At 42.8% G+C, this 26,244-nt stretch overlaps 1 protein-coding gene across 1 annotated transcript in view; it reads left to right on the plus strand.

Annotated features, from left to right (window-relative positions):
• Positions 1 to 26,244, plus strand: part of LOC311582807 (uncharacterized protein) — a 353,760-nt gene that overhangs the window by 68,393 nt on the left and 259,123 nt on the right. The window contains exon 5 of the mRNA XM_084756109.1: positions 1,789 to 1,913. Coding sequence (XP_084612235.1) covers positions 1,789 to 1,913 — 125 coding nt within the window. The remainder of the gene's footprint in view (positions 1 to 1,788; positions 1,914 to 26,244) is intronic.

The following is a 26,244-nucleotide window of genomic DNA, read 5'->3' on the forward strand; positions in this document are numbered from 1 at the left end:
TATAGCACATGCTCTATAGATTTTATTTTGTAACATACAGTATTGTGTTTGATTCATTTATATATTATTTTCCTGGTACAACTTCCTACCACACTTTGACAAACAAGGAATGAGCTGCTTATCTGGTGGGGATTTATGGCACAGGGAGTCCACAGTCTTGGAAGATGTCATTGGCAGTGTAAATAGCAAGGTTAACATGGTTGTTTGCGAAATAAATACAAACTTCAGTTAGTATTTCATCTTGAAAACCAGCTTAAGCGTGCTTTAGATAACCTCTTATAATTGAAGTCCTTTTATAAGCTTGGCCTTTATATTGAGTTTTGTCAAATTCAAGGTCAGGCAGAAATTCTAACATTAATCAGTTCAAAATTGCGCCTGTTGTCTCTCCGAAGTAGACTGGCCATCGTGCTCCTTCCAATCATTTCCCCCTTTTTCTTATATCTCACCTGTTTAGTTTTCTTTTTTAAATATAATTTCATTAAGTTGAATTCGTCACAGTGGAAAAGAAGTCCTTGCCTTTTGGTTGAGTGAATGCCTTCTGAGTCATTATGTGCACAGTCAAAAGCAGTTCATTCTGATTTGATAAATGCATTGAAAGCACCTGAAATTGTTTCATCCTCTGTCTTTCTTCCCTTTTCATCTTCTAGAGCAATCAAATGAAATGTCCCCTAGCTTTCCTAATCGAAGCTGTCTGCTCTGCCCCGCCACTAAAAACACATGTTTCAATAAGGGTTCCTATGTGGCAGTTAAAAACTGTTTTATACTGAAGTTTTCAAAATGAAACCCCTAAATCCAATTCCAGCATATTTTCAAGTTGTGTATTTAACATCAATAAGAATGCATATCTGCATATATGTGTAATGGATTGTACATATTACTGTGTGTGTATATATGAGGATGATTTAGAGAAACATAATTAGTTGTTAAGTAGGACACCAACTTTTGTAACTTTTATCTTTACATTTTTATGTCCATTGTTTTAAGGCTTGTAGACTCATGAAATTAGGATTTAAATTTTAAGATGGCTCATAGCCTATCATATAAAGAATTAAAATAAGATCCACTGCATGCTAGGTCATTTACTAACAGTTAATCTGAAGGACATTTGCATTTGGGGGGTTTTATTTTGTTAAACTATACTACACACCCATCCGCAAAACACATATCTCAACTTACGTATTTTATTTTGCGTTGCTCTCAAAATATAAACTCATCTTTGTCATCTTTCCTCCTGTGCCCTAGAAAACCTTCTGTGGCAGTATCATGGAAACCCATTCTGTGATAGATTTCAATATGATGCAGTTGCTAAAAAGGAGATTGCCCATCACTGAGATCTGTACTGGAGGAGGAAGCAGCACTTGGGCCACCAAGTGACTTGCTGGGAATGCAACAGGTCACTGATTGCAGTCATGTAGCAGTTGCCTATTTGAACATAAGGAGGAAGGGCTGGCCTAGAGGTAGCACTTTGTTAAGGCACGTGCCTGCTACATGACAATGGCGTTTAAGAAGCTTTACTCATTCACTTATTTATTTTTGGTCAAGTGATGAGTCCTACAATTACAGTTTAATTTGGGTAGTGAACCAAAGTGATTCAACCCCTGAAATCAGTGGTGATAATAGTGTCTTTTGTTGTCACACATGTTATATTTTCTAAGCACATTCATGGTCATTATTTTATTAAATTCTCTTAGTACTTGTTACAGTAGAAAGGTAGGTGGTAATGTTATCACTGGACTTGGGGAATCAAACCATGCTTCTGCCTGTCTAAAATGTGTTTTCTCATTGCAGGAGGTGTGAAACCTTCAACCATCATCACTCTGATGCTTAGGACACTGTGTGAGCTGATCCCCTCCTGCTTCCTCCCCTCTGCCATTGCTCTTGTCATGCAGCCTTCACTCAGCTCCATGGGCACGGTGAGTGTGTTCCTGTAATAGACTTTTCAGTATGGAGTGTTTATGTCTGTGAATCACTTTCTTCCTGTTTCACTTTCTAATGCTCCTTCACTTTATTCACCTTGCTAATTCTCCTTTACTTTATTTACCTTGCTAATTCTCTTACACTTTATTTACTTTTGAAGAGGGGTCTCACGTTGCCTAGAATGTCCTCAAACTCTCCGTGTAGCCTATATTCCTCTTCCTCCACCTCCAAGTGCTGAGATTACAGTCATGTGCTACAGTGCTGTTTATGTACTGCTGAGAACTGAATGCCTGAACTGTGCGCCCAACCCTTTCATCCAATTCTTTGAATCTTCACTTAACTGCTAGTTCCTCGAGGCACCACAGGCATCCCAGACAATGTCAGGGGCTTCTGTTCCACACATTCACAGCACCCTGCCTTCTTCCTTCAGAAAACTTGTTGTTCATGTAATTACTTGTGTCATTTACTTAATGTCTGTTTTTGTAGTAGGCTTTAAGCTTCATGAGGGCTGAAGTTGTCTGGCTTGTACATGTTTTATACATAGGCCAAGTGCAATTTCTGAAACACTGTAGGTACTACATAAGTGGTAAACAAGCTAACAAGCAAATACAGATTACATAAAGTCACAGGAAAAAGCCAGAAGTAGGTCTCCATTACCTGGGTCAGCTTCTCTCTATACTAACATACAAGACTTGATTGTCAACATAGGCAGCGTTCTAGGAATTTGTAATGACTTAGTAGAGAGAAAAAAGGCTGAATGGAAGAATAGGTGATGTTTTTAATGAATGAAGAGTGTAAAAGACGATTTCTTTATTTTTTTTTACGTTTTTACATATACATTTATATTATTGCACATATGTACAATAAACTACCTACAGCAAGAAGAACCATGACACAATCAGAAATTATATATATGTTACATTCTTAGTGTTTTGGCTATTTGTATTGGGCATTCCTGAGAAAACATCTTTCCTATCTGGGTGCATCCAAATCTCTGAATGTAAATCAATATCTATCATATCTCATCCCTATCAACTTAAAACATCCATCTAGAACTAAAAACATCTTAACCCCTAAACAGCTAAGCTTCATTGTAAAGCTATCTGGTATTCAACCCCATCAGAGAGTTGATAAGTAATAAAACTGATTACTCGAGTATACCAGGAGTGCAGGTTAGTAGCTTCCCAAATGAGAAGATGAGAAACAGTTTGCTAGCTGAGCAGTCACCCAAAACTCTCTACAATGCTGGAACATCTTCGTCCCTTTGATCCAATATATCCGACAGACATATCCATGAGGCAGGAACCATTGAGGACTTGCCTACCCTGTCTTGGCAAAGCTTGGCCGTCAACTCTGCCTGCATCCAATCTTGCTCCATTTTAGGCAGAATTCTGTCTGTGGTAGAAACAAGGACATTTTGCCCCGTGGCTTGTTTGCCACATTTGAAGCCATCTCCATAAGGAGGTTCTGTGATGCTCATCATTCTCTTTGAGGTAGGCTGGGTGTTGCCAGGAGTTAACTTGTCTCACTGTCAATGAATCTTTAAAATAACATTTTAACTGCCATATTCTGTATGTCTCTGAGGTTTTTGAAGACCTTATCTATTTACCTTATCTTTCTATAGAATCATATCTATCTGTTGCACCTAAGATGTATGTATATTCATGTGATAAAAATAGACTAGTAATTTATATGACCATGATTTGATCAACTAACAATTAACTTGTATAACTTAATTATCCTAAACAGCCTACAATAGCACTTTTAAAGTACTGGAAGTAAACCTTGTATTATAATTGAGCTATATGGGTACAATACCTCCTATTAGAGTAGAGTGTGTGTGAAGAATAATATACATTTGGATTCTATACCACTGTATCTAAAATTAAACTTATTTTTTATCTATATACAAAATTCTAAACCAGTGAATTAAAAATAGCCTTGTGAGTGACAATTAAGGCATTAAGTTGAGGAATATATTAGTGAATCTAATTAGTGAATCTACTCCTCAATTATTTTCCCATTCTAAAAAATCATTTCTTAGAATCAGAAAATACATTCATAAAGTAATAAAACCATTGCTTCAAGAGTTACAGAGTTACAGGGCTTGGTTATTGATGTCAACATAACTGACTTTTATGTTGAACTTTCAAACACTATTGGGAAGTTTAAAACCTTAAATTGTGGACCAAACACCAAGGCAGGCATGTGAATTTTGCTTCTCAAAACTGCCTTCAAATCTCATGTGATAAAGTCCTCTGTTGTTAGAGAGAGAGTATCAGGGAAAGATTGCTGACTCTAAGTACAGCTGTTACAGGTCTGAATCCCTGGGAAGAAAATTCTGAGATTAGCATGCGGAAGGCTTGCTGGGGACTATTCCTGGGCCAACAACTGGAAGGGGTGAAGAATACAGATGGGGCAGAAGGGCTGCATTATTAGTCACAAGAGAGACAGCCCTGGTCCTCAGGAGCGCTGGAGCTGAGGCAGCCCAGGCCAAGGGCACCAAACCTACAAACTACAAATCCTTCATGCCCAGTGCCCTTGGAGTGGAACACAGCATCGAAAGGGATGGCATCCCGTCACTGAAGCAGTATCCTGAGGGACAGTAAGCTGCGAGCTGCAAGTGCCTGGCAGCTGGAGATTGATACCGCAGGCCTGAAGAGAAGGGGTGGCTGGGGCACCCTAAAATATCTCCCAGAGTGCACGGCCTGTGCTTCTCAGATCCACTTTGCTGGAAATCTTAGAAAAACATCCTTCAGCTCTTGGTGGGCTTCTTTTTTAGATAAGAATTTTCATGTAGGTCAGTGGATGGGGCATGGCTCCCTTACTACGGCTGGCCGTGAGGCTGGATAGTATCTGGCCACAGTGGCAGACCTGATAGCACCACTTTTGTTCTCTGCTGGGGCCTCCATCTCTACCACATCCCGGGAGTTGGCTCTCTGTCCCTGCAAGAATGCTGAGAGGCTCACCTTCAATGACAATAGTTACTCTGCCTTCTAGTTTCAGTCCACATCATTTGGTGCCATTTTTTTCTGGGTCAGTGGTGAGGCAGAGCATCATGGTTGGGAGTGTGTGGTAGAGAGAAACACATGACAGCCAGGGACAAGCAGGGACAAGGCAGAGATGATGGGCCCATGGATGTAACATGCCTTTCAATTGGCAGCCCCCGGCACTGCTCTCAGTGACCTATTTCCTAGGGCTCATCCCCTGAAGTGTCTACTGTCTCCCAATCCCCCACTGAACATGGGTTCTGTCAATCCATTCATGAAAAGAAACCCCCACTATCTAATTATCTCCCAGTGCCCCCCTCACAAGACACCTGCATTGGAGATCAAGTCTTCCACACATGAGTTTTTGTAGGACATTGTTAGATTCAAACCGTAACATCCAGGACATGCCAAGTCTCTGTATTTTGGAAGTTACCTTTTTTCCAGTGCAGAAAGTTTTATTATATTTATCATTATTGCCTCAGAATCCCAGGATCATTTATCAGTATTTTCACAATGGGACTTAGTGTCTACATGGTGTCTTATTCTGGGAAGGCACAGGTTGTGTTGTGTCCCGTGGCCCAAGAAACGAAACAGTTTTTTTGTTTTGTTTTGTTTTGTTTTGTTTTTTGGTCTTTTCAAGACAGGGTTTCTTTGTGTAGCATTGGCTGTCCTGGACTCATTTTGTAGACCAGGCTGACCTTGAACTCACAGAGATCCACGTACTTCTGCCTTCCTGAGTGCTTGGATTAAAGGCGTGAACCACCACACCTGCTGGCATGACTGTTTGTATCATAAGCTGGACATGCTGAGCTGTAGCTTGTACGTTTCTTGGAATGTGTGAGAGCAACATTACCAAATGTGGAATTTGCTTCCTCTAGAACTTACAGGCCCATAAATCTGATTTTTATTTCGGCAAATGTAAGATGCTGTAAATTTATGAAGAAATGATCAAGTGTCTCCTGCACACCTGTGCTAAGTTACAGTAATTGTAAAGCTGAAATAAGATCCAGAAGTCATCAAAATGTAAAGATTTGATCTTTCATGCTTCCGTGGGGGAAACAGGAACATAGAACAGAATTTGCACATGGCTGATCTGCCTCTGTGCTTGGACTGTGTTATTCTTTGGCTGTGGAAACCTGAACAAGTTGCTTTAGATCCACGAGACCTCTTCCCTTTGCCTGTATATTTGGCATTAAAGCTGTCCTGGCTTCCTCAGTATTCTTAGAGGAATTAATTGAAAATATCAGCAAATTAAAAATTGAAACTTACAACATTATACATATATGAATGTTTATTACTGTTACTATTACTAATACAGCAGTCCCTTACTTGTCGCTAAAACAATTAACTGCAATGCAGGGATGCACCAGAACCACTGCAACTAGAAGAGAGAGCAGGGAGATTGCACAAATTGCTGAAAACTATAAATTATAAAACATTAGCATGCAGAAGGACATTCCTAGCAGATGTTTTGGGGGGCATTTATTGTGGCTTAGGCTGTTAAAAAATTTAAATTCCAAATTCTCAGTTACTTGCATTTATATATATATATTAACTATATTTATATTTTATTAAGCTGGGACATTTTACAGTATTTTTTGTACCTTTAATAAAGGATCATTCACAACTTTTGTTTGTCTTGGGGCTTCCTGTCAAAAGGCTGTTTATCCAGTATTTATTTCTGTCAATCTCAGTTAATCACTCAGAGATGAGTGTCCCATATCTGTGTTATGGTACATTATTTCTTTAAACTACACCATTAAGGTGATGGGCTTGGGTATCACTGAACATAAAATGCCTTTGTTGGCAGGAACTAGTTTATATTCCCACATAAAGACCTTATGCTATGCAGCAGCAAGCAACAATAAAAACCATTGTTCCAAAAATATTTTTTGACCCTGAAGCACAGATAGTTGTTGAATGGTCAATATTCCAAATGTTTTTTTGTCATCTTGTGAGTGTTCAAATCCAGATAATTTTAACTGCTATTTGTGTACTGGGACTATAAGAAAACCCATATATCTGTCTACATATACATTCAAATATACGCGATTCATCGCTGTGTCTTGATTACCAAAGAGAGCTCTGTAGAGTCCTTTTTTTGTCCTTGTCCATGTTTTCCAGGGTTGGTTTGAGACCAAAATCAGATAAGAGAACAGAACAGTTAGTTCAGTTTGTGCAGTTCACAAGCTCACTTCAGTAACCAGAACACACCAGCAACATGCCTGTTTTCTCAGTTTGAATGCCATCAATCTTAATTGTTCCACGTAAAAGGATGTATTTGGTAGAACTCAGGCTCACCCGCTGCCATGGGTTCAACACTATAAGAGACTAAAAATAGAGAACCAATGTACCTGTGCTCAGGACCTAAGGCCCAACAAATGACTAAGATGTGTGAGAGGAGGGCAGGATGGTGAAGGCCTCAGGAGAGATTTTAGCTCATTGATGGTTCAGGGTAAAAAAGGATGTTTGTTCTTTGTTTGGGGTGTAAGGTGATCTGGGAAACCTTCCTGAGGTAAAACGTGAAGATTGCCAGGCATCTTAAACTTTATTGTCCACTGGTCTTCCTAGAACCATATTTTAAGTGAATAAAATGAGAAGAAAAAAGGGCTGGAGAGATGGCTCAGATGTTAAGGGCATTGATTGCTCCTCCAGCCATCGTGAGTTCAATTCCCAGCAACCACATGGTGGCTCACAACCATCTATAATGTGATCTGATGCCCTCTTCTGGCCTGCAGGTGTGCATGCAGGCAGAGCACTGTATATATAATAATAAATAAATAAATCTTTAAAAAAAAACCTAAAAGGTATAATGGGAACTTATTATACTAAAACAGTTGTTAAAATATAAAAAATTATTATGTGGTAATAAGTACATTTCTGTATTATGATTTTAAGTAAGTTCCCATTCTAGTAACAATTACAATTTTGAAGCAGTGAATATAAATGATAACGCAAGGCTGCAGGCTCTGTAATGTAGAATGGATGTGTTCGTGGTTTCCAGTTGTAACAAAGTCATGCACATATCTTATATCTCTGTAGTTTGTTGCTGACATTCATAATAGAAGGAAAGAATACATTTCCATTAGAAGTTAGTGAAAATCAAGATGCACTTTTTTCTCACTTAAGTTCACAAGTCTCCACTAATGTTATGTCCTGCTGCTGCTGTTAGCACCATTGTTCTGCTAAATGAATACAGTAACGACATGACTCCTGATGACGTATTGTTATGCAGTAGATGGGAACTGACACAGAGACCCACAACTGGACAATGTGCAGAGAGTGAGTGACCTTGGAGCACTCAGCTGTAAATGAGGTGCCTTTATCCACCCCTCCCCCCCTAAAAAATGGTTCAGGTATATATGCAGAAAAGGGTGCGGGAAGATTGTAAGAGCCACCAACGGTGGATGACTCCAAGGAAACAGCATTTTCCAGACAGACTAGGGCTGATATACATACAAACACAGAGACTGTCACGCACAAGATCTGCACAAGCTCCAGCAAGACCAAATCCTACGGCAGAGAAGTGGGAGTGGGCAGAAAGTCCTACACCTACTCAAGAAGCCTATTTGCATTTGATAGCTTCTAGGAGTTGGAGAATCAGTCTTTTCTTCCAGCGGAGTGATGCTGGGAATGTCAACTACACTGCAGGGCAGGCCTTTTGCTTGGGAGTAGCTGGTTGGCACAAACTGTGATCAACTTGATGGTTTTTTATGTGTATATGTAATTTTTTTTAGGAGGGTTGGGGGGAAGACCTGGGAAAATTTTGAGGAGGAAAATGTTAAAATATATTGTATGAATGATGAGACTCACAGCCAGACATTGGGCGAGGGAGCCTTGTGGAAAAGTGGGGGAAGGAGAAAAGGACCTGGAAGTGACAGCAGCTCCACAAGACCGACAGAGTCAATGAACCAGTGCCCAGAGTGGCCTGCTGAGACTGTAGCACCAACCATGGTGGACTGGACCTTGCATGGACTGGACCTAGGTCCCTAGAGCTGATGGGCAGCTCTGGCTTCATATGGGTCCCCTAGGAAGGACAGCTGGGGCTGTGTCTGACATGGAAAGTCCTGACAACTTTTCAATTGCTTCCCCCTGGTAGGACTGCCTTGCCAGGCCACAGGGAAGAGGACACACTCAGTCCTGATGTGCCTTGATGAGCTGGGGTATATGGAAGGGGCCTCCCATTTTCTTAGGAATGGGGTCGGGCAGAGGGAGGGAACGTGAGTCTGGGAGGTGAGGCGGCATGGGGCTAGAACCAGGATGTAAAGTGAATAAATAAATAAAATTTAAAAAGTTAAAAAATATTGCATGCAATTCTCAATAGATAAGTAAAAACATAAAACAAAAACAAAACAAAACAAAAAAAAACCCTGCTGGCCTACCAGCCTCAACAGGACACTGATTGAGAGGTGGAGGAAGACAGAGAAATAATAGAGGGGAGGACCACTGAGGCGGAATAACCTGAGTCTATACCTGGAGGGCAGAGCCATACAGGGAAGACCTGGGGGATGGTAGATAAGGGTGGAAGGTATATGTTAGTGGCATGAGGTATCTGGGGTAGAAGGAGGAAGTGATGGACATAGGGATAAAGAAGAGAAGGTGTAGGCACAATTTTCTTAACCAATATATTTTATTAACAACTTATTAACCGAGCGTACATCACTTACAACCCAACTAACCAAAACAATAGGAAAAGAGGATTAAAGAACACAATTACAATGGAATACTATTCAGCTATTAAAAACAAGGAATTCCCGAAATTTGTGGATAAATGGATTGAGCTAGAAATGATCATAATGAGTGAGTTAACCCAGAAGCAGAAAGACTCAAATGGTATATACTCACTTATATCTGCATATTAGCCCAAGGGGCATGTCCCACGAAAGCCTTCACTTACCAGGAAACCGAGACAGAGGGGAGGACATTCTAGTGGGACTCTAGATGAGAGAAGCATGGGAGAATGGCAAAGTAGAAGGATCCAGAGGGTCCTAGAAGCCTACAAGTAGAACATTATGATAGGCAGATTTGGGCCCAGGGGTCCCACTCAAACTAAGGCACCAGCCAAGGACAATACAGGTGGTAAACCTTAAACCCCTACCCAGATATTACTTTCTCACATACTCTGGTGCCTCACCTTTGACACGTCCCCTGGAGGGGGAGACCTGGTGGCACTCAGAGGAAGGATAGCAGGCTACCAAGAAGAGACTTGATACCCTATGAACATATACAGGGGGAGGTAATCCCCCTCAGGAACAGTCATAGGGGAGGGGAATAAGGGGAAAATGGGAGGGAGGGAAGAATGGGAGGATACAAGGGATAGGATAACCATTGAGATGTAACAAGAATAAATTAATAAAGTATAAAAAAATTAAAAAAAAGAACACAATTACAAAACCATAGAGATATCAGTTCTGAGGAATGATTCTCCTAGTGTAATCAGCAAGATTTCTTCTGCTGGAACCTGGAGCAGCCAGGACCCGGGACCTCAGCAGGAGCCCTGAAGCAAGTGGAGCGATGAACAGCCAAAACCATCCCAAGTCTCCACCAAGCCCTGCCTCCAGTTTTCGGCGCATTTATATATCTCCTCCCAGAGTCTGTTCGCAGGATCTTTTCAGCTGGCAGCAATCAAGCTCCCACACGAGGTGGTTGGCCTTCTAGCGGATTAACTTCACCTGTTCTCGCACAAGACCTTTCCGATCCCACCGGCTTGATGTGGTAGAAGGAGACATTTTATAGGTGGGCTTGCCACTGCTTCTCTGAGCAAATAAATAGATTGCTGCTTTAGGAGCATTGCTTGCAGTAGAAATGATGGTGGCTTCAAGGCTGGAAGGAAGTCTCTTAGCAGTCTCTATTGCATTGGTCAGGAGAACGACATTGAGAATGTGAACTGTGAGAGCAGAGGCCAAGAAGAGGAGAGCCATGGACGAGAGAGAGGGCTTTCTGAGAGAAAGCACTGGGCCTGCGGTCAGCAGCGGGCTCTCTGACTGAAAGGACTGAGCCTGTGGTCACCAGCAGCCTCTCTGACTGAAAGGACTGAGCCTGCGGTCAGCAGCGGCTCTCTGACTGAAAGGACTGGGCCTGCAGTCACCAGCGGCCTCTCTGACTGAAAGGACTGAGCCTGCGGTCAGCAGCGGCTCTCTGACTGAAAGGACTGGACCTGTGGTCAGCAGCGGCCTCTCTGACTGAAAGGACTGGGCCTGCTGTGGTCAACAGTTGGGTGATGAGGAGTGCGGAGCCAAGATGCTCGGTGCTTAACTTTGTATCCAGTGACAACAACTTCCAGGTAGGGTGAATCTGTGACTTGGGGGCTTATGGGGATGCTGAAAGTTTGATGTATGGGTGTGCTGTTTTTGTGTAAGTGTTCAGCAGGCAGCTGCACCTGGGAGTCCAGAGCACAAACAAAGTTGACTGCTGGAGAAGGAGATGCAGTAATCATTAGGAAAACGGCAGAGATCAAAGGAGGAAAAAAATTGTGACAAGGGTGCTGAAGAATGAGCCTTGTGTGACTTCTCAGGCTATGTAAAGTGTGTCCCAAGAAGATCTGCTTAACAGGTCAGCATGTTTAGTCCCCACGTCTTCGGTTCCATGGTGAGAAGTGTGCCTGCTATGCTATTCTTCAGACACTTTTACTTCTCCAAGATCAGTAACACACATTGGCCTGCTTTCAAAGAAGCTGTATTTCCCGTAGGAAGGGCCAATGCAGAGATGAACAAATAGGCACAATTTTGTATTGCAAGCACAAGAACAGAGCAATATGTGCACACAGGACAGAGCAACAGAGAAAAGGGTGGGAGTAACCTCAGCTGGGGTCAACCGCAAGGAAGGCTTCTGGGGAGGTGACGGTGGAAATAGCTTTGTTTGTCAGAGGATAAAGGCGCTGTAAGTAGCGAGAACAAACTGTGCAGAAGCCTGATGCATTCAAGGGGCGGTCTCCTTCTGGACTTTCTCATGAGCAGTCACAGCTTGTGTCATACATCAGGATTTGAAGTATTTATAAGCCCTGTCTCTCCGTGATTAGTGCTTCTCTTCGTCTTTCTCTTTAAAGGCCCCACAAATTTGGTTACAAAGCTCTGCTTTATGCTTGATTCAAACCTTTTCAGTTGAAGTTTAACTCCCCTTTCTTTTAAAAACAGAGATGCTTGGGACCAGAGAGATGTTTCTGTGGCTATGAGCCCTTGCTGCTCTTATGGGTTCAGTTCCCAGCACCTGCATGGCAGCACACAACCATCTTTAACTCCAGTTCCAGGCAGCCAAGGCCTCTTCTGACCTACATGGGCACCAGGCACACACATAGTGGACCTGCACACATACAAGCAAAACTCACATGCACAGAAAATAAAATGTCTTACAAAGCTAGAAATTATTTAGTAAGCATAGCTTGTTAAAAGAGCGTGTTTTCTTTCTTTCTATTAAGTATCTGGTAAGTGCAACATTAAAATAGGCCATGAGCTCAGTGAGATGGCTCAGCAGGCAAAGATGCTTGCTGCCAAGCCTGAGCTCAACCTTCGGGGCTCACACGGTAGGGGGAAGAACTAACTTCGAAGTTGTCCTTTGACTTCTGCATACAAGCTACACACACACACACACACACACACACACACACACACAGACACACACATACACACACACACACCGACACACAGACAGACACACACAGACACAGACACATAGACATACATACATACAGACAGACAGACAGACAGACACACACACACACCGACACACAGACAGACACACACAGACACAGACACATAGACATACAGACAGACAGACAGACACACACAGACACACATACACAGACACACCAACAGATAGACAGATACACACACAGACACACAGACACAGACAGACAGACAGACACACACACACAGACACACCGACAGACAGACAGACAGACACACACACAGACACACAGACAGACAGACACACAGACAGACAGACAGACACACACACACAGACACACAGACACACACATACACACACACAGACACACCGACAGACAGACAGACAGACACACAGACAGACAGACAGACAGACAGACAGACACACACACACACACACACACACACACACACACACACACACACACACCTGTATAAAGAAAAACAGACAGAGGCGATAGCTCAGTTGGTAAAGTGTTTGCCATGCAAGCATGAGAATTTGAGTTTGATCCCCAGAACCCAGGTGACAAAGCTGGCCATGATAGCACGTGTTTTAAATCCCATCATTGGTCGGGGCAGGGGTGGGGGGGTGGCAGGTGGATTCCCCTGGGCTTTCTGTGTTTAATCAGCAAGTTCCTCAAGAACAGGTGACCGTGTCTCAAAACATGAATGTGAATTGTTACCCATTGTTGTCCTCTAGCCTCCACATACATGTATATACGTAGGTACACGCATGCACATATACATGCACATGCAAAGCAATGTTATTTTTCATGGTACATAATTTATCCCAAAATCCTCTGCATGCCAACTGTTTGTTTGTTTGCCTCCAAATTATACTCATAACAGAGTGTCATTTTGTGGTCCTTATAGCAATAGTGAAGCCCATGATTTCTATGCCTGTGTGTCGGTGCTGTCCACTCTATGTCTCAGCTGGCTGGAATTAGCTCGAAGTCAAACCAGTGAACATAGATGTGTCATTTTTAAATATGAATAACAACATAAGAATAGGTTTATTTTTGCTGCTCTGTGTTTTTATGGTATTGTGTCCAGACAGGGCCATTTCTTCTATGTCTTTCTGGGGTCAGAGCTGGACCACTGGCTTAGATCTAAAAGAGAGCAGAAGGCTTTCTTTGGAAAAACAAAGGTATCAGAAAGACCCCTGGTAGAGTTCTCTTCCAGCATGCAATCAAATAAAGAAATTTATCTTTTACACATTTAATTTTGAGTTTGATCACGAACGATGATAATTCTATGTCATCTCAGAGCCCTGAAACTTTAGGAACCACCCATCCACAGCTTTACCAGAGAGAAACTTGGATGGAGTCAGTAGCCTGAAAACCTATTGTCTTCTACCTCAACACCATAGAGCTGGGCCATAGTACAGAGTGGACACCAATATCCGAAAGGCTAAGAGTGAACAGACAGGAGAGACTCAATTTTACATTGACAGGACCCCTCAAAGAGCAAAGTGGAGTTTCATATCTTCTAGATTCCTGCATAAGCATATCTATTTTATTAAGACATAGAACTCATAGTACCATTGTCATGTGCTAGGTGCCTTATCTCTTTAGAGACCTGTTCATATGAAGGCAGATAACCCAAGCAGAGAAGGTGTTGTTTTAACTGCACCCCTAAAGAAAGTGGCCTTTCACACTGATTCACATAACCAGAGCTGGGTTAGCATTTTGTTGTCCTTGGTCTTGATTAAACAGTTAAATACAGATTGGGTTATGCATCGTGGTCTGTGTCTCACAGGCCGTGTAAGGGGTGGGGGAAACAAACAGGAGAAGAGGCATCCTTTTCTTGAAGTAGTAAGAAATTCTGGACATGTCAACAGTATCAATACCCATTCCCCCTTTATCCTCTGCAAATATGGGGAAAAAAGATTTAATCTCCATTTGGGACATGATGGCTTCACTAGTGACTAACACTGTACTTGTATGATGAGATACATCATGAAAAAAAGTCCCACAGATCTGAGGAGTCCAGGATGAGTTTCCCTGTGGTCTATACTCGGCTAATGTGTGCTCTCTGGTCCCTAAACTCTAAACAACTGTTTTTCTGAACTCATTGGGGTTTGTACAAGGTGCTCTTTTTGCTCTGTAGTTAGGCAGTCAGGTCTTTGAATTTTCTGGAAGACGGTGACAGTCACATATACAGGCTCAAGGTTTCATTTCTCCTCCCAGAAAGATTTGTATTTTCTGAACTCACTACCAGGGAGAGCAGAGTCTTGACTTTCATTTCCGCTCTGAAAGTTGGACACTCGTATCCAGCTAGTCCCCTCTCTAGTTTAACCTGCCCTCCCAGTGCTGTGGTCTTACAGCTATGGCAGTGGAGCAGTTTTCAGGCTCTTTGGTGGGCAAAGATCCAGGGTCCTCAGCACAGCCTCCATCCTACCACTAAGGGACCTTTGCAGAGTCACCACCTAGTCCAGCAGCTTCTTTAGGTGACGGTGTTTTCTGAAGGTGCTAAGTTGTGCCTTTGTGGTCCTTCTCTGTACCTGGAGCAGGCGTCTCCCCTCAGGCCATTGAGTATCTGAGGCTGTCAGAGGTCTACACCTCATCCATCCAGACCTGACTTAGAGACTATAAATGCTGAGGAGGAGCCTTTGTGATTTTGTTTTCCATATGAGAAACATCCTTCCCAGGGCTACTAGAACACTTAGCTAGTACTTTCCATGGCACCAAGATTGTTATTGTTAGACTGACTGGTATAAAGCAGTGTTAAGCACAATGAAAATGCTCAATGAATCCTAGCTATTGGTTCTCCTTATCATATTGTGACCAAGACAAATACTTGTATCTATGTATTTTTGTATAGGTATATAAATGATACATCCACTATTTTATAACTTTGTGTGTGTTTGTGTGTGTGTGTGTGTTTGTGTGTAACATATATATGAATACAGACACACATATGCCACTGTATGCTTATGGAGGTCATTGAACAAGTTTTAGGAGTCTGTTCATGCTTTCTGCTTTACTGGAGGCAGCGACTCTCATTTCTGCGACTGTGTTGTATATTTCCTAGGTGGCTCATGAGCATCTGGGAGGTTCTCTCCCTCTGTCCCTGAGTCTGACTGTAGGAATGCTGGGATTGCAGATGCATATCACCACAGCCAGCTTTTCATGTGAACTCTGGGGCTCTGTACTCAGGTCACCAGGCTTGTGTGACAAACAAACATCTTTATCCACTGAGTTATCCACTAAGCCCCAACCGATAAGCGATTTAAGAAAGGAAAGTATTTGAGAGGCACAAAAATGCACCCGTTGAAAGCCCGACTCTGTGAATCTATTGCTACAACACACGCAGAAGCTTACGGGGAAGCCAGTGACTGAGCTCTGTTCCATGCATTCCCCTACACTTTATGCCCCACGGCTGATTCAGCCCCTGCCAATAACTGCCCCAGGGAACAAGGGCTCATTGGCTTTCCATGGGAGCAGAATTAGGAAATTTAGAGGCATACCCCAACTCACCATCTAGAAAGAAGGGAAGTTGGACCCCACCCACATGGCTGACCCCAGTGCCCACTCTCTTGCTCTCATGTCCTGTTAATTTTCACTGACATCACATTGTCCCCGAGGAAGTAGGAGATGAAGAAAATAGCTCCATTTCCAGCACTGAGGATTAGACCCAGGGCCTTGCATATATGAGCTGGACCACTCAGCTGTATCCCCAATTTTATTTTATTTTTCCCAATTTTATTTTGAGAGAGGGTCTGTCTCAGGCAGGCCTTGAACTGTCATCCTTTTGCCTCCTCCTCCCAAATAGCTGCTATTACAGGCTTGTGCCATTAAGCCTGGCAAGAATGGACTCTAGCAAACACCAATATTATCATTCTCAGGGAGGTTAGCAACAATGAAATGAGACAGCTGTGGTTTTAATCTGAAGTCAGTTTCTAGAGTTTTGCCTTGTTTTGAGAGATGTCTGTATCTCTTCATTAGAATAGCCTCGGAGTCAACAGTGGCTTTGTAAGTTTGCAAAGTTGTAAATTCAAATCCAAAGTTTGTTTTGTTTTTGTTTTTTTGTTTTTTGAGACAGGGTTTTTCTGTGTAGCCTTGGCTGTTCTGGAACTCACCCTGTGTACCAGGCTGGCCTCGAACTCAGAGATCCACCTGCCTCTGCTTCCCAAGTGCTGGGACTAAAGGTGTGCGCCATCACCGCCCTGCCCCAAACAAACTTTTGACCATAACATGAATGAATGTGTTGTCACGGCCATGACTGGGACTGGCACACAGGCTTTAATTAGAGGTGCATGACAAATGTGAGTGTGTGTGTGTGTGTGTGTGTGTGTGTGTGTGTGTGTGTGTGTGTGTGCATGCATGCATGTGTGCATGCCCATGAGTGTGAGCATGCATTTGTATGTATGTACATGAATGTGCACATGCATGTGTGTATGCGTTAGTGTGTGTGTGTGTGTGTGTGTGTGTGTTGGGCAGGGGAAAGCTGAAACATATTTATTCTGTCTCATTTAGTCTGAGCCCTTCTGGGGACCGTAAACTTTCAACTGAGGTTAGAACCCAGCATTTGTCAACTTGCCAGGAAATGTGAGAACAACCAGTGTTTGTGCAAAGGCTGAATATACACAGGAAAGCTGAGCCCTTGACTCCAGTTCACACTCCCCTGCCTCAGCCCCTCTTTGCTATACTAATTACATAATCTGCAAACTTAAGACAGCCAAATGATTGTACCTGTCTTGTTGATTACAGGGTTTGGATAAGGATGCGCTCCCTGATAGGCAGCTTTTAATTTGCCTTCAACATGGAGCTGTGAACTACAGGAGAAGCAACTGTTGAGAGCAGGGAGAGTGAGAAGGCAGAAGGGCCCATGATGGGAACAGAGAAACAGCCCATGCTCTGCGTCAGAGTTTTACTGTTGTAAGCTCAGGGGTTGGTGGTGGGTGACCTTTGAACCTCTGGCAAGCTCAGTTTCTGCAGCTATAAACAGAAGTGATGAGCAGGTCTGAGACTTGAGGAGAATGCATGTAAAGTGCTGGCATCTAGGGAGTCCTTGAGGAATGCCAGAGATCGTTATGATTTTCATTTTATTGAAAAATGAAAACCACTGGAAGCCACCCTGAGAAGAATTGGGATTCAGGCCTAGTGTGATTCGTGCGCTGATACCTCCCTCTGTGCATTTTTCTTGCTCCCTTGCCCTTCTCATGTCCTCTGTTTACTTCTGGTTAAATTGATGTTTGAAACTCACACTTATCAGCATCCTCCCTTGCTTTTCACCCCTTTGATAAATTCAAACGAAGCTGCTGGAGTTGATCAGACAAAATAGTTCCTGGCTTTCTCTGGAAGCCAGGGTTGTGCCTGCCCAACTTTCTTCTTCCTGGTCCATTCACTCACTCCTGTTGGTAACAAAATGGGAGGCAGATTACTGAATGTCTTCCCTTGACACCTCGGTGAACAGAGACGTAGATTTGGATAACAGACTTAACTGGAATGTCTTCCTGGTGGTGTCTGTTATTAACAAAACAATGACTACCCCAGAAAACAGCTTGTAGGTCCAGGCCCTTAGATGGAGTACAGGCATTTAAGATGTGGGCCAAGGAGGGACTCTCCTGGGGGACCCATTAGGTTTTGATTAGCCTCCAGGCCATTTGTTCTGAGCAACATGGAAGCTTTCCTGTGGCCGGGCAGAGATTCTAGCGGTGACAGAGAGGGACATTTAATTTGTTTGTGATTGGGTTGTTAACTCTGGACATTTGTCATCTGACATTTCTTCTTTGTTCCTTTTCTCCAGGGCTACTCCTAACAAGAGTGATTTTAAGAATAACTTAGGCTAAGAATTGATGTGTGGAATGTATACTGTGTTGGTTTCTATTTTATTTCACTTCACAAAAATCATAATTTTTTTTTCTCCCAGTGACGAAAATTCCCAATGATGTATGGGCAAAGCTCACAAACCCCCAACAACCGTATCCTGTTTCTAAGGGAAGACTGAATGGCAGGCTGCTCAGTGAGGCTCACACAAGTCCATTACTTTTCTAAAACAGTCTATAGGAATTTTATCAGTGTCCAGCACACTGCTATTAACAGTTCTCAAGCACACATTTCTATAAAATAACGAAAGGCAGTCTGTCTGTGCTTGCGTTGATTTTTTTGTGTGTGTGTGTCTGGCTTTTCCTTTCCCTTGATAATTTTCTGAATTCAAACACTGAGCACCTCCAAATCTCCTCATCATTTGTATTAGCTCCCCCACAAAAGTGTGTGGCAGCATTTCACCGGCCCTGTGGCAAACATTCTAAGCCTTCCGCATCGTCTATGTTGGAGGCTATTGGCTCCGAGTGGGATTTCAGCTGGGACACAGGCACTGTTTCTGACACTGCGCTGCTCCGCAGAGGGCTCTGCCAGGGTTGAGCCTCACACTTGATTTCTTCCAGACAACTTAAGCAGAAGTGAAGGATGGTTGAATGGATGCACTATGTTTTCTCTGCCCTTCACCTTGCGTTTTTGGTAATTTTACGTCAGCTGGCTGGTGGAGCACCATAGCTGAAATATTCATATTTTCACGGAACAGTCTGTGTCTTAAAGATTAAAAAAATCTTTCTTTTATTGAAAATAATTTTTTTAAAATCACATAATATGTCCTGATAGTGTTTTCCCTGCCCTCAACTTCTCCTAGATCCTCCTCACGTCTCCTTCCATCCAGATCCACTCTATTTCTGTCTCATTAGAAAAGTAGGGCCGGGTGCAGTGGCACACGTTTGTAATCCCAGCACTCGGGAGACAGAGGCAGGCAGAGTACTGTGAGTTCGAGGCCAGCTTGATCTACAAAGAGAGTCCAGGACAGCCAAGGGTACACAAAGAAACCTTGTCTTGAAAAACCAAACCAAACCAACAAACAACCTTCCCCCCAAAAAACCCAAATAGGTTCCTATGCATGATAATAATAATATAAATAATATAACATAAAAATTATCACATAAAACAAAACAAACACATTGGAATTGGACAAAACAAAGAGAAGGACAAGAGCCCAAGACAGTATAAGAAACAGAGACACATTGGGCTGGAGAGATGGCTCAGAGGTTAAGAGCACTGATTGCTGTTCCAAAGGTCCTGAGTTCAATTCCCAGCAACCACATACATGGTGGCTCATAACCATCTATAATGAGATTCAGTGCCCTCTTCTGGCCTGTGGGTATATGTGCAGGCAGAACACTGTATACATAATAAATAAATCTTAAAAAAAAAAAAAAAAAAGAAACAGAGACACACTTGTTTTCACACTCAGGACTCCCTCCAAAATCACTAAACTGGGAGCAATGATATATATGCAAAGGACCTGTAGGATAAAAATAGAGACCAAAAATAAAAATAAAAATAAAAAATAAGATAAAATTAATAAAAAAAGGAACGAGCTCTGCCGTGACATTATGAGACAAGGAGCCCTCAAAAATCCTACTGAGGTAATTTCCTAGTGGCCGTCTATTGCTGGGCATACAGCCTGCCCTTAAGAAGTGGCCATCTACTGCTGGGCTTGCAGCCTGCCCTTAAGAAGAGTTGGCTTGCCCACTGAGACTTCCTTGGAGGAACTGAATTTTCATTTACAAGTGGTTATGAACTGGAGACACCTGGGTTAGGGATGGGACATGTGTCTGCTTCTCCCACCAGCTCTAGGAGCCCACCTGGTGCAGGCCCGTGGAGGCCCTGCACGTGCTGCTATAGGATCTGAGTTCATATGTGTGTTGATCCTGCTGATTTAGAAACCCTTGTTTTCTTGGTGCTCTTTATCCCCTCTGGCTCTCAGACTCTGACTTTTCTTCTGCAGGGTTCCCTGAGCCCTGAATGGAGGGATTTGATGGAGGAACCCCTCCTTGGGATGAGTGTTCCAACGTCTCTCACTCTCTGCATACTGTCTGGCTGAGGGACTCTGTATTTCAATACTTGTACCCGTCTGCTTCAGAGGAATCTTTTCTGATGATGACTGAGCAAGGCACCGATCTGCAGCAGCAGAATGGCATCAGGAATCATCTTATTGTTGTTCCCCCCCCCTTCCTTAGAACAGTAATATTTGCTTTTCCCCTAGGTCCCTGGGCTATCTAGTCTCAGGTTTTTGGTCACCCAAGCACTGTCACCTGTATGGGTGGCGTCTTGTAGAGTGGGCCTTAGATCTGATTACTCCAGTAAAGCCTTACCCAGCCTTAGTGCTACCATTGTGCTAGCATATCTCGCTGGGAGGACTCCATTTTAGGTCAGAGGTTTTATTGCTGGATTGGTGTTTATGTTTCTCCCTTGGTAATGTGCAGAGTACCTTCCTGTACCTGAGACTCTAGCAGGTAAAGGCAAAGGCTCTGTGTATGCAACAGTGCAGCTTCTCCATGGTCAGTGAGTTTTGTAGGTGTTGCCCTTAGCAACAAGGTTTTGCTGTCAATTTGTGGAGAGCAACCTGTCCTTGCAACAGCCTGAGTTGTTTGGGGATTCCTCTTTGGCCAACAACTCAGTTGGATATAACCAAGTTTCCATTCTAGAAGTTTCACTTGGTGACAGGAGATGGTTAGTTGGGTCTCTGTCCCCTCTATTATTTGGCAGTTTCATTCAGATCACCTTCACTATGTCCATGTGTGTAGTTTAGCAAGGCTTATGGTTCCATATTACCCCTCAAGTGGCCCTTGCTGCTAGCTCTCTCCCCTTGCGTTTCCTCCCTTGCTCCCTCCCCCTCCACTTGATCTTCCTGTTCCAGACCTCCCTGCCCCCATCTGCCTGTAAGTATCTATTCTATTTCCCTTTCCTAGGGAGAGTATTCTCACATCACCACCCCAGTCCTTATTCTGTGCTTAACCTCTGTGACTGTATGGATTGTAGCTTGCTTATTATTATCTTAACAGCGAACATCCACATGTAAACAAACACATAGCATATTTGTCTTTCATGATGATTTTTTTCTAGTTCCACCATTTACTGATGAATTTCATGATTGTATTTTTTGAGTGGCTGAGTAATACTCAGCTGTGTAGATATACCACATTTCCTTTGCCTAATTGCCTGTTGAAGGACATCTGGGCTGTTTCTTCTGGCTGGCTATTGTGAATAGTACAGCAGGGAACATGGCTGAGCAAGTGCCTCTGTTGTAGAGGGAAGTTATCTTTGGGTATAAGCCCAGAGTAGTATAGCTGGACCTTGTGGTATTGATTCCCATCTTCTGGAGACAGCACCACACTGATTCCCATAGTGACTGCAGTGGTCTGCACTCACACCTGCAATGGATGAGCCTTCCCTTTGCCCCACATTCTTGTCCGCATGAGCTGTCACTTGTTTTATTGACCAGAATGATGGTGGAAGATGAAATCTCAAAGTCGTTTTGATTTGCATTTCTCTGATAGCTAAGGATGTTGATATTAAGTGTTTCCCAGCCATTTGAGTTTCCTCTTTTGAGACTTCTGTTTATATCTATACTCCGTGAAATTAATTAATTAATTCACTTTACATCCCAGCTGTAGCCCTCTCCCTCCTCACCTCCCAGTCCCACCTTCTCTCACTCCTTTCTGTATGCCCCTTCCCCTATCCCTCAGAAAAGGGGAGCCACCCCCCCACCCATCCCAGCACATCAAGAACGTCAAGAAGGAGCATGTCCTATTCCCACTGGCCTGGCTAGGCAGCTCCACCAGAAAGAAGTGGTCAAAAAGCATGCAAGAAAATCCTTGTCAGAGACAGTCCCGGCTCCCCTCACTGGGGAACCCATATGAAGAGCAGGCTTCCCATTGAGTATGTATGTGTAGGGGTTCTAGGCCCAGTCTATACATGGTCCTTTGTTTGTGTTTCAGTCTCTGCAACCCCCACTTCCTGGCCCAGGTTAGTTGGCTCTGTTGGTCTTCTTGTGGAGTTACTGTTCCCTCTGGGTCCTTCTACCGTTCCTCTCACTCTTCCACAAGGCTCTGTGCACTCCGCCCAATGTTTGGCTGTGGATCTCAGCATCTGTTTCAATCCGTTGCTTGGTGGGGCATCTCAGAGGACAGCTATGCTAGGCTCCCATCGGCATGCATCAGAGAATGTCATTAATAGTACCAGGTGTTGGCTCTCTTGCATGGTGTGGACAGGCATTCATTGGACATTCTCTCAATCTCTGCTCTTTCTTTATCAGGTGCACATCTTGTAGGCTGGGTAAATTTTGGGTCAAAGTTTTTGTGGGTGGATTGGTGTTCCCCTCCCTCTGCTAGGAGTCCTGTCTTGTCACAAGGTGTCCTCTTCGGTCTCCATGGCTCCTACTACTAGGAGTCTCAGCTAGAGTCCCCCCATATCCTCGCCAGCCTGTCCCAGAGATGGGCCAGACCATGGTTTCTCTTTTCTCTGCAGGCCCTTCTTCCTGCCCGCCTCCCCACACCAGATCCCCACCCTCATTTCCCTCAGCATTCCTTCTCCTATCCTGTTCCTTCTCTTCAAGCATTTCCCCTGTCTATTCTATTTCCCTTTCTCAGTGATATTTGTACGTCCTTCCTTGGGCCCTCCTTGTTACTTAGCTTCTTTGGGCCTGTGAACTGTAGCATGGTTATCCTGTACTATATGGATAATATCTGCTTATAAGTGATCGTATTCCATTTTTAAGTAGGGCAATTTTTCTTCTTGATATCCAGTTTGTTTGTTTGTTTTTTTTTAGTTATTTATGTTTTTCTGGATACTAGACCTTTATCAGATGAGTAGTTGGTAAAAATCTTTTCTTGTTCTGTAGGATGTCTTTTTTGTCCGAATGATGGCATCCTTTGCCACGTAGAAGCCTTTACGTTTCACGATGTCCTGTTTATTAACTGTTGATCTTAGTGCCTGCACTAACAGTGTTCTGTTCGGAGAATCTTTTCCTGTACCAAGGAGTTCAAGGCTATTGTACAGTTAGTACTTTATCAGGTTCAGTTAAATATTTTCTTTTAACTTGTGATTAGGTTCAGAGCTTTTTTTTTTTCATTTATTTTCTCTTTCCCAATTCATACTTCCCACATCTCTTTCTGTGTCTGCTTGTCTCTGTCTCTTTCTCTCTCTGTGGAGCCAGTGTACACAGTCTGGTTACACTCAATGCTCATAATATTTTAAGTCCAGTATTTTGGGTTAGGGCACATTCATAGCTTTCTTTGTCCCCATGAGGCCTATGGAACATACCCCAAGAAGGCTTTGGTCTTAACCCTGGTCTTTGAGAAGGTAAAAGACTGACCAAACAAGGAGAAAATGGAAAAAATTGTGAGGCTGTATCACAAAGGACAGTGGTTGGTGTATGCACTGAAGCGGATGCCTGTGGGTGTACATACATGAGGCCTTGGGCTCTCTGGCCTCAGTGGCAGTTTCTTCTCATGATGTGGTAGGAAGACTGTTTCAGCTGGAAAAGGAAGGTTCATCCTGGCTTTGTTTCTAAGTGAGTGACCCAACCAGTCATTTAATCTTTTCAAAGCTCAGGCTGGATGTCTGTTAAAGAACCTATGTTTCTGGATAAATTGCACATTTTTTTTCTAGTTCTAAAAAAAAACCAAAAAACCAAAACTCAATCCTATGATTCTCATAAAGGGATGCTTTATTTGATTGTGACATTTCACTTGGCACCTAATTCTATATAGATGTCTTAACTCAAAGTATTTTGGTTCTTAGAGATTTAATAGATGAAATTTATCATGCTGTTAATGCCCCTTGGAGTGAAATGCTTGTCTGTGTATACACCCACTCTCAGATTCATAATATATATTACATCTTTTTAATGTACATCATGAGAAGTGCCAGTGGACCTAAATGAAATATTACTATTGTTGCATTCATCTTTACCAACTCTGTCGGGCTGGATGAATTAAATAAGAAATGAGATGTGCTTCAGAAACCACATTTGCCACATCTCAGGTGTCCGTCTATGCACTGCATAAACACACATATTGAATATGCTTTGGGTTTTCTTCACCAAGAGTCAGGAAAGTTTCTAACTTGAAAATAAATTGGAAGTCAGACGGACAATTTGACTCTGCACTGCGAGGCAGAGTGTTGTAGCTGTGCCATTGTCTCTGGCAGACAGCACAGCTGGGCTTCCTTGTCTCTTTTGTCCCGTTCCTGATGATTGGGCAGGTGAGACACGGTGGGTAGGAGGTGAAGAGTCCAGGTTATGCGAGACTGCGAATAATGGTGAGCAGGGCGAACTGAGGATCAAGCAGGCTGTGGGGACTTCTGAGGCTAGAAAAGCCAGGCTTCTTTGATCTCCCACTCCATATATACTTCAGAACAATTTCACTTTTTTTCCCTTTTCTTTCTGTCCTTTTTTTTCCCCCTGCCAGCTGTCTGGACAGCTCATCTTACTTTTCTATAAAGACACTACAATCTTTTTTGGAAATCTCATTTTAGCTTGAATGTTTCCGGATTTAAATAGTAAATTCATACCAGGAAGAATTCTGCCTCGACGTTTTTACACACGAAGAGCAGTGAATGCAACAGGCAAAGGCTGGAGAACAGGCCACGGGTTTCTAATCTGGGAAGTGGTACTTAAAAGTTTGTATTGGACATGTGCCTAGGACACGAGCTGCCATTTATAAAATGACGGGGTTTTAAGAGAGGTTTTGTTTTGCTTTGCTTGGTAACATTCTGCCAAATTGAAAAATGACTTACATAGAATAAAGTGAACAAATCTTAAGTATACAGCTTCATGAAAACACACACACACACACACACACACACACACACACACGCACACACACACACACACACACACACACACACACACACACACACACTTTATAATGGGCGTTCTTTTTAATTTAGAGTCCCCACCACACTCTATAAGTCACTTTGTGATACTTCCTTAGCTGTAAGTCCACCGGTTTGTATTTCGTCATCTCTTGTAACATGTTCAGAAGAAGGCCTATAGTTGTTAAATAGAGAGACACTGCTGTGAAAAATATAGACCACAGTAGGTTTAGTTTAAGAAGCAACATCTAAGCACCAGAAAACATGTTTAAATACATTTAGATAATTGTGGGTGTAAAGTCCTAATATTAGGGGAGACTCTAACTATGATCTATAGTTTTTAATTCCCTCTCTCTCTCTCTCTCTCTTTTTATTGAGGGCCATGGCAAGTTGCAGTAGAATTTCAGTCATCTCTCTCACACTCTCACACTCAACCTCAAAGTCCATATTTGTGGTTTCATGTGTAATGAGGTGATTTATCATGGTGTTTCAACCACAGAGAATTCAGTATAAATGAATTTGGTTTCTTTTTTTTTTTTTTTTTTTAAGGTATTTGTATCTATAAGTACTTTTACAATAATCTGACATTGCCCTTAAAGGCAAACACATATTATGTGATTTGCATATGAAGAAACCCTGCATTACTCTTGTTTGACTGACTGTCACCTTCAGCCACTGCACCTGGTAGTCCCCAGGTCGGTCATTGTTTCCACGGTGGGGCTCATTTTTCAAGGGTTAATAACATAGACCTTAACATTCACTTTGGGTTGGAACTTGGCAACCACTGTGAACACACAGCCTTAAAGAACAGATTTTAAACAAAAATGCTTTAAATTGATTTACCCCTTTCAAATTAGAGTACACCAGAATAATAGCACCTCGCATGACTTCTAGTGCTCTGCACTTATTTAATGTGCAAACCTGTTATTCCCAGGTGGTGATTTGGAAGGTGGCAGTGATGGTCCGAGTTAAATAGAGACTGGTTTCCATTGAGAATTCTAAAAGGGATTTGCCAATTTTGAC

This window comes from Acomys minous (assembly GCF_964271855.1).
Source record: "Acomys minous genome assembly, chromosome: 14".
NCBI lineage: Eukaryota > Metazoa > Chordata > Mammalia > Rodentia > Muridae > Acomys > Acomys minous.